Raw genomic sequence first — 9554 nt, 5'->3', positions numbered from 1 at the left:
TTTGTCATCAGAAATTACTGAACAGAAAATTACCATCATCCTTTTTCACTATTATTTGTCTGATGTCTGCACTGCCACAACCTCCTTTGAAGAAGACCGCAGAGCCCACCTCACTGACAAAAGACAAAGGAGGAAAAATCCAACACCCAACCCCAACCAACCAATTTTCCCTTGCAACCGTGCCTGCCTGTCCCGCATCGGACTTGTCAGTCATCAACGATCCTGCAGCAGATGTGGACATTACCCCTCCATAAATCTTCGTCCACGAAGCCAAGCCAAAGAAAGAAAGAAGACATTCCCAATAACAATGTTTTTTTTGTTACTTCTTACTAGGACCTGCTTTACTCAATACTTTCTCGGAAACTTGAATCTAGTGAACTATAATTTTAAGTGATCCATGTTATTTCTTTTTCCTGCCCTATATCTTTCACAATCTTACATCTGGAATCGTATTCTGTTCCACCCAAATATTTGAAGGCAGTAATGATACTGAATTGCTTTTGCATGTTTGACGTTCTGTAGGAGAGTAACTGAAACATAATTATACTGCTACTTTATCTTTTGAAGTTACTTTGCTCCAAAGCAGATTTGGATGTAAGCCATTTAATACTAACTTGGATGTGAATGATGCAATTGTACTTGTCAGTTTTCATCTGAAGTTATAGTCTGCCACAGTGGCTGAACACTTTTCAAACTTGCTAATTTTTACTGAAGAAAATACATTTTTACATTGTATAGGGGATCATACTGTGACTTGGATTTTTTTTTCTTGAGTATAGGGAGATTATTTTCATAGTATGGGTATACCCCACTTTACAAAACTAAAGCGTTCCTATGTAACCTCTTGCAAGCTGAAATAGTGCAAAGTGAAGACCCATTCACTATTATTGGAGGCTATTTTCGTAAAAGCAAAAACCCATTCAAATCCTTTCGTTAAAGCAAACAAGGCTTTCTTCGTAATTCGAGTATTCGTAAAGTGAGGTATCAATACTTTATTCTGAATTGATGTTGTGACAAACATTATGCATAAAATATTTTGTTTTGTTTTTTTTTAATTGTTTCACTTGTAATATTGAATGCTATAAAAATGTGTGACAATTTTGCATTCACTGATTAATTTTTACATTCATTCATTTTTATTAAGCTCTAGGGATAACTTTTGAAGTACATGCAAGACTTGTAAAATAGGAATATTATTTTCATCCAGCCATCTGCTACATTTTATCACTGCACATGTTGATAGGAAAACCGACATCTGTGCTTTTCTTGTTTTCTTGCAATTTGAAACTTAATTTCCAAATCTTGCATTACTTTATAGATTTTCCTTGAATACATGTTAAAAATGAATAAAATAGTAAAACACGGGAAATGTAATTTTCCTGTGCAACATTAAGAATTCCCCTGTCGATGTACAGGTTCAGCATGTATATTTGGCTAATTTTTTAAAATACTTTCTTTTTCTCCAAAGGTTGACAATTATAAATTGGTCCAATTTTATTAATTAAAATTCATTGTTCTTATGAATCATATTTCTAACCATGCTGTTTCATCTTCTGTTGAATTGGTTTTATGATCTTACTTTGTGTTTTCAGTGGACTGAAAGAAATGTTTGTTTCCCTCACTGGTAATGTTACATGTCGGAACTGAGGCCCTTTCTTCCTTGGAGGCCCTCATCTAATTGCATGTCATCCTGGTAAACCCTTTGATTCCCAAGTCAATTTTGAAACTCTACTTCTTTGGTATTGACTGTATCATAACATTTCTTTTCCGATTTATTAAAATAAAGGACTTTCATTATCAGGTTACATGGGTTCTACTTTCAATGCAACTTGCGTGTTAACATTAACAAGTTTCATTTACTGTATTTTGTATTTACTCCATTTTTTTGGTCATCTTTAAATCTGTTTCACATGCCACTTCCTTCAACTGGCACATCTTTTATCCTGCTCCAAGGTTTTGCAAAATAAATCTCTTCCCTTTATGGAAACTGGCAGTTTATCCATTTGACCTGTGTCCAGCTGCAATTGTGAATGTCCCTTGTGCAAGCCAACATTGTGCTATGAAGCTGCATATCATGAGTGCAACAATGGATCAAGCCACAACTTCATTTCTTAAAAAAAATTCCCTCGAAATGCACAGTGCCAGGAACCAGGTAGACACAACCCTGTCAATAGTGATTTTAAACATCTTGTAAAATGTGAAGTTATTGGTACATGTATACACATCTCTGCCAGACAGTGATAAAGATGAGTGTTTGAAACTTGAACTTATCCAAAAAGTGTCAGTTTTACACTTAAACTTGTAATATTTCAAATAGTTGATACTGGTATGGTTCTAACTGTTATACAAAAGCTGCTATTTTAGTTAAAAATTCCCACTTCTAAAATCATTACCATCTTGCTCCAGATTTCCATGGTATGGCCTGACCAACACATCAGTGAATTTGATTCCAATTGGTTGAAAACCAGATGTTTTCACCAGTCTTCCAGAGAAGAGAAACAAAAACAATATTTCTTGAAAGGTAAGAACTTAAATCTTTAGTAATTGCACCTGAAAAAGATGCCTGAGAACAATTGAGCAAGTCCAATACTATTCATCAAATGCTTATTTTTTGCATATGATGAGTGAGTTTCTAATGTAACTTTTTATTATTATTTGGCAAATATGTTTTCATTTGTATGTTTGCAAATATTAAAAAAAGAAAGCAATGCTACAACACTTCATGGAGAGGAAATTGACAAACAATTCCAGTTTTTGGTGTGTGAAACAGTAGGCTCTTTTACACTGTCCTTGAAAGACGGTAATTAACTGTCTTTTTACCGTTTCACTTACCTGTGTGAATGCACGGGGGAATTTTCATCCCAGTGCTTGCCTGCAAAGGTAGGTAGTATCAGAGCCATGGGTAGAAATGGAACTGAATTTTACTAAAAATATTTCTATGTTGGCAATTCTAGGGTTCTTCATATAAACAAACTGATAATCAAAAATTTCAAACTTTTCTGTAATATCATTATTAAAATGTGCAATGACGTGTTATCTGTTTATATATTTTGAATAATTCTGAAAAACAATATGATTTTTTTCAGGACAGTCATTGACAACTGAAAATACACAACCTCTGTGATAATTTAATTAAATTCTATATTGGATGGTTAAGATGTGATGGGACCTTTTTTTGTCAAAAAAAAACCAAGAATGCCTCAATCAATCAAATTAAAAAAAAAAAAAATATTGTTGATGTGAAAGTAGTCTGAGCAGTTAAAGAATAGATTGGGAGGTCCATGATGCCAGCAGAAAATCCTTGTCTTTCTTGAGTACCAAGTAATGTGAGGGTCGGGAAATTTGACCAGCCAGTGTTTAAAAGTGGATGTCGCTTCATTAGAAGTGCACCCAATGCACAAAAGGAAACTCTGTTTTGAGATGATTTGGGTCAATGTTTGGAATTTCAAATATTTTGAACTCCTTGACTTCCCGTTCCAACAGTTAAGATTATCACTGATATTGCAGAATACAGAAGACTTGAGGCATGGCTTAATTTTTTTATTATATTCATTGTCATTTTAATATAGTGGCACTTTTCTGTCTCATGGAATTTTCAGATTGATTTAATTTGTGTATTTTCTCCATAATTGTGGCATTTTATTTCCTTTTTTAGTAATGATTCCTTGAAAAGTGATTTTGTTAGCCATTCTAATGATGATTCTGGCTGCAGAGGAAGAGAGCTGAAGCAATGTAGAATAAAATTAATTTATCAAAGAAAGCAGAGTAAAAATTGCTGCAAGACAAAAATCATCTGTTCTATTAAACAGTGAAATTTAAGACAATGAAATCCTTGTGGTATTTGTAGAGTGTGCATACTATATCTATAGGTGGCAGGTCTAAATTTCTTGAGCCATTCTATGTGTAATGTACCTCCTAATCAAGAAACATGTAACATTGATAGGATGGTGTTCCTAAGCACTGATTACATCTTCACTTGGTAGGTGATGGAGATTACAGGATTGGAAACTGCTGCTGAATCATGCGTGATAGATGTGCACGCCAATCTTTTTCCCCCTCTATACGACCTCATCCTTCTATGTTTGTTTAAAGTGTGTGTGTGTGTGTGCATGCGCGTGTGTGTGCACACGCGCGCGTGCGCATGCATACATACTGGTAAGTATATACTACTCAAACGTGGTAAATGTATATAATTCCATCACCACCTCTGACGTTTTCCAGATTTCAACCACTCTCAGTGTATTATTTTTTTTTAAATCCTTCAGATCCCATTTCTCTCATCTTACCCATGATCCTCCTCTCCTCTTAACCACAATGCTCTCCTGTTTTTTGACACTTCTGCCATGCAGAAAAAGATGGTGACTGTCTGTGCCTCTCATAATCTAGTGTACTTTTATCAGGCCATCCCTCAGCTGCCTTCGCTAAGGAAAACAAGCTGAAATTATGCAGTCTCCGCAAAGTTCCACTGTATCTTGCTGATAGAGTGCATTATAGCTGGTGGAAGTGGGGAGGTGGGGTGGGGGGGGGGGTAGAAATGAATGATTAAGACAGGGATGTAATTTTTATTAAATGGACAGTTGTCCTGGATTGTTCCGTATTTAAATGGTAATGTAATTGTATCTGTTATCAGAAAGTGGTCGACTGCAATCCTGACTTGTCTTGAATAACCCTCAAGATTTATCAATTTTATTTTGTTTGATTATTCTATCTTCCATCTCCTATCTGCATAGGAAATAGGGCCACACGGTTTATGTAATTGGGGGCGCTAAGGTTAGCTTAGCGATTAGCAGAATGCTATTACAGTGCCAGCGACCCCGGTTCAAATCTGGCATTGTAAGGAGTTTGTATATACTCCCACGTGTCTGCATGGGTTTCCTCTGGGTGCACCGGTTTTCTCCCATTCTTCAAAACCTACCAGATCATAGGTTAATTGGGTATTTGAGTGGCACATTCTTGTTAGCCAGAAGGGTTCATTGCCATGGTACTATAAATTTGTATGTCCATATGTAAAAAAAAGTTAAAATACTGTAAACCATCTGGTATCTGGCAGCTATGGGGATGCCAGATAAGAGAATTTTCCAATTGCTTGAGATTCTGTGACTGGCGAATGAACAGTGAGGCGTGCCAATTTTAATCCATTTTTTTTACCTATTTATTTTCCACGATTTTATTTTTTTTTGCTGGTTGCTTCAAATTCCAAATAAAATGGGATTTTACTGTACTGTTTATGGGATCCAGCAAATTTGCATTCATACTCTAGATTTAATCTTGATTGTGCAAGCACATTTGTGGCAGGTGAGGATGTTGATGGGCTGGTAGAGATATTTGCATCCTTTTTAGCAACTGGTGGGATGCCAGAAGACTGGCGGATACCTGATATTGTTCACTTATTCAAAAAGGGACCTCGTAATGGGTCTGGAATTGCAGATAGCTGAGCCTTGCAACATTGGTAGGAAAGTTGCTGAAAATTTTGAAGGACAGGATTTCTGTTCACTTGGAAAGGAAGGGAATGCCCAGGAGAGATTGGCATGATTTTATGCAGGGGAGATTGTGTCTCTCAAACCTGCTGTTTTTTCCTTCCTTCAGCTTTTGTTTCTCTGTTTCTGGATCCAGAATTGGCTTGGGTGGTAGTGTATAAATTTTTCTCTGCCTGTAATAAGCAGTGGACCAAATAATTGGTGCAGAGATTTCTGTTGTTTCTAATATATATAAATGATTTGAATGAGAATCTAGGTGCTCTAATTAAGTTTTCAGATGTCATTGATATTGGTAGAGTTGTAGATAATTGTAAGGGTTAAAATTTATTTCATACAAGCAAATTCTATTTTGTGGCTTTTAAGATATTGTTTACATATTCTTTGAGTGTCTCCTAACCACATCCTTGAGCCAAGGTCTTACAGTTTGTTAGAAAGATTACACATGTTAGTTTAGTTCCTTTGTTCTACAAAATGGTAAGGAATTAGAATGTCTGACAATTTTTATTGACCATCTAACAAAGTTTTAGCACTCTCTAGCAACATTTAACAGTTTGTTACAATGTATAGCATCCAATAATAACATTAACAATGTTGAATTAACTCTGTAAAACTCATCTCAACAACTTTAGTACAGATTTGTTTGAACGAGTCGTAGACAGCAACATTCTGATATCCTCCAAGCGATTACAAAGGAAAATAGTTGCTACAATAGTGAAAAAAGTTGCCCAAGGATATAGTGAGACATGGAACAGTGGGCAGAACAATGGCAGATTAAATTTAACCCAGACAAGTGAGGCAATGCACTTCAGGAGGAGAAATTCTAGAAGAATATGTTGAGTAAATGGCAGGAGAGTTGTTGCATAGGATTAATATGATGCAATCCATAGCTTGATGAAAGTGTTAACATAAGTGATAGGGAATACTCTGAATCAAGAATTGGGACATCTTATTGAAGCTGTACAATTGATTGGCTGAACCACATTTGGAGCACAGTTGTAGTCACTGCACTATAAGAAGCACTTGGATGCGACGAAGCATGCAGAAGAGATTTGCCAGGCTGTTGTCTGGGATGGAGGGCTCCAGATATAAAAGATTTGCAAGACTGAGTTTATTCTCAATGGAACATAGTAGGTTGAGCAGTGATCTTTGTAGAAGTTTTATTATCTGTGCTTCTCATAATTTTATAATCTCTCTCCCATTGCAGCAGGGTCTAGAACACTAATTAAATGAGAGGGGAGAAATTTAAGGATGATCGGAAGGATATGTTTTTCCACATAGAAGATGGTGGTTATTTGAAATGAGCAGCAAGAAGGGGGTGATTCATGTTTAAAAGACATTTGATCATATACTAGGATAGGAAAGTTATAGAAGGATATGCACATAATGCTGTCAAATGGGATTGGTTTAGATGGGCATCCAAGTAGCTGTGATCTGAATTGACATTTCCATATTGTGACTGAGATTAGTTACAGATTCTACAACAGCAGCTTGGCAGAGTGAAGTACAGAAAATATTGAAAATTTAGTGCCATAGCGCCCAGATCACCTCTCTTTCAATGTTGGAAAAAAATTACTAAGATAATCATTGGTTACAAAAGATGCAGCCGAGTCCACACCTCTGTCCACATTTAATAGTGCTGAACTCTAAAGAGTAACTGGGGAATAAATATCGCCAATGACCTGACCTGGGATGGGCAAATCAACTCGACAATCAAGAAAGCTCCTCAATGCCTCAACTTTCTTGGAAGACTAAGGAGGTTCGTCATATTTCTCCTTCCCCCCCCCCCCAACTTTTCTAACTCTCAACAACTTCAACAGGTGCATACTTGATGCATCACAGTGTGATATGGGAATGGCTTAAGATTGAAAGGAACTATGAAAGAAGGTAGTGAATGCAATTCAGAACATAACAAAAATTTTCTTCCATAAACTCGGTCTTCCTATTGGATAGGAAAGGCAGCCAACATGCTGAAAGACCCATCACACCCCAGACACACTCTTCTCTCTATTCCATTGGGGAAAGGTTTAAGAGTGCAAAAGCACACACCAAGAATCTAAAAACAGTTTCTTTCCTGAAGCCATCAGGCTCCTGAATGAACCCCATAACAGTGTTCTCTTGCTGTCCTTTCGTGGTGCTAATTAATCTTCATTTTCATTTTAATGCTAAATGTGACCCATTAATCTATTTTCAGAAGAATCCTTTTCATTGCATTTATTTGTTTCAAATGAACTTGTCCTTAAAACTTGGTCTCCACATGAAGATTGCTACTATTTAAGAATTTGCAATTTATGTTTTTGTGAATTTGTGTTTGTGTTGTGTGCATGCTATCCACTGAAAATTAAGTGCTGCTGGAAAACAAATGTGCCTGTGAATAAAGTTATTTGAGGGCCCATTTCTTAAATTCAGTACCACACAAAACCCAAGGTACTGGGTAATATCTCGAACTCTATCAGTTGTAAAGCATACAAAAGATTTGACTCTACTTATTGTTGGGTGATAGCCACTGACCGGAACGTGGTGGTTGTGAGTAATTTCTGAGTTGGTTCCTGCGGATCAGGTGTCTCGGGATGGGTAGGACTCGTGCTCTGTTGGATAGGGAATCATTTGTTAGTGTACTAGTGAGGGCAGAGGTATTGGGATAGATGTGTGGAGTTGTTGTTGAAGGTCAATCTTTGGTAGCAAGTGTCCACCTTTTGAGGGGTTGCATAACATAAAAATATCTGCTGATTAGATGGTGGTAGTGAAGTGCCAGTTAATGAAGAAATCAAAGGCTGTGTAGTTAACCAGGAATTATGGCTTTTATTAGTAGAAACTCAGTAGTACAATAATGAATGATAATAGTTATGGCCAAGGGAAGTGCCTTTAGTGGTAGGGATAATACACATCCAATGTCAGTTGAGCAGACTAAGCACAGCGAAAGACTGTCAGCATGACAGAGATTTATCACAGGTAGGAAGTTGACTTCTCCCACATTGCTGCCACACCATGGAAGTACAGTGAAACCCCTGGTATCTGGCACCTATGGGGATTGGTAGCTGCTGGATAAGTGAATTTTCCAGCTTGAGATTGTGTATTCGTTCCATGGATTGGCGAACGAATGATAAGATACGCTAATTGTAAATTTGCTTTTTTTTTTCTCCCTATTTATTTTCTGTGATTGTTTTTGCCAGTTGCTTGAGGTTGCTAGTTGTTTGAATTCCTGATAATGGGTTTTTACTGTAGTTGGATTCGTCAGGCTCAAGCAACATTTTGAAAATTTACCAGGTGATGCAAGTCGGCTTGCAAGAGCAGCTGCTGAAGAAAAAGCTTTTAATCTTTAAAAAGAAGCCTTGTTTCATTGCCTTGAGCGATCCCTCGTATCCTTCAGTCTCTTGAACAGATATCCCTGTGGACATATTTGACTGGCCATTATAAACCAATTCACGGGGTCAAGGCAGAATGCCAGGTGAGCAGCTTCCTGTAGGTTCTCTGGAGGATCTGACATGTGCTGGCTCAGCCATTTCTGTGAAGAAAAGGCGGGACAATGGAGAATGTTCACAACTGCCAAGGAATTACATCAGAATTAATGGAGTCTGCAGAAATTACTGGGAATTGGGACAGTCTGAAAATATACAATTAAGTTTTGCTCACCTCCTTCAGCATATCCTCAGAATCTCCCTCTGGTTCCATTTGTGAAGCATTGACATCCTTCTGTCAAAAAAGATAGTCCTGTGATTAGAGTTATTTTTCCTCTGACAATAATGCCATGTCTCCCACATTCTAATGGAAAGACTTGGACTATTCATGAGACTTTGATCAAGATATTCTATAATATTAGTCAACATATTTCTACACTTTTAAGGACCTTCAGAAAACTTGAAATTCTTTTGCTTTAATGTTGTTTCATGGATTATAGCATTTCAAATAGTTGTGAAGTGTACACAGCATTTGGGGAGAAAATTCTGATATGGGGAGGCTGACATCATGCTAACGTGAATAAGTGGCATGTGGTTCAGATGAGTGAGTATTTTATTGAGAACCTCACAAGCAGTTATGTTTTCCTTCCTCGTGAAGCCTTGAAATTCTTTTCAGTCAAGT

The 9554-nt window shown here is 37.0% G+C and overlaps 1 protein-coding gene across 2 annotated transcripts in view; it reads left to right on the top strand.

The window, feature by feature from the left end:
* bbox1 (butyrobetaine (gamma), 2-oxoglutarate dioxygenase (gamma-butyrobetaine hydroxylase) 1) overlaps positions 1–9554 on the top strand; it is a 140770-nt gene that overhangs the window by 20383 nt on the left and 110833 nt on the right. For both annotated transcript variants that reach the window (XM_069905301.1, XM_069905291.1), the window contains exon 3: positions 2407–2521. In XM_069905301.1, the coding sequence (XP_069761402.1) occupies positions 2407–2521 (115 nt within the window). The remainder of the gene's footprint in view (positions 1–2406; positions 2522–9554) is intronic.

The sequence above is a fragment of the Narcine bancroftii genome, chromosome 1 (assembly GCF_036971445.1).
Source record: "Narcine bancroftii isolate sNarBan1 chromosome 1, sNarBan1.hap1, whole genome shotgun sequence".
NCBI classification, from domain to species: domain Eukaryota; kingdom Metazoa; phylum Chordata; class Chondrichthyes; order Torpediniformes; family Narcinidae; genus Narcine; species Narcine bancroftii.
Note: the sequence above shows the minus strand (reverse complement) of the source record. Positions and strands in the feature narration are given on the sequence as shown.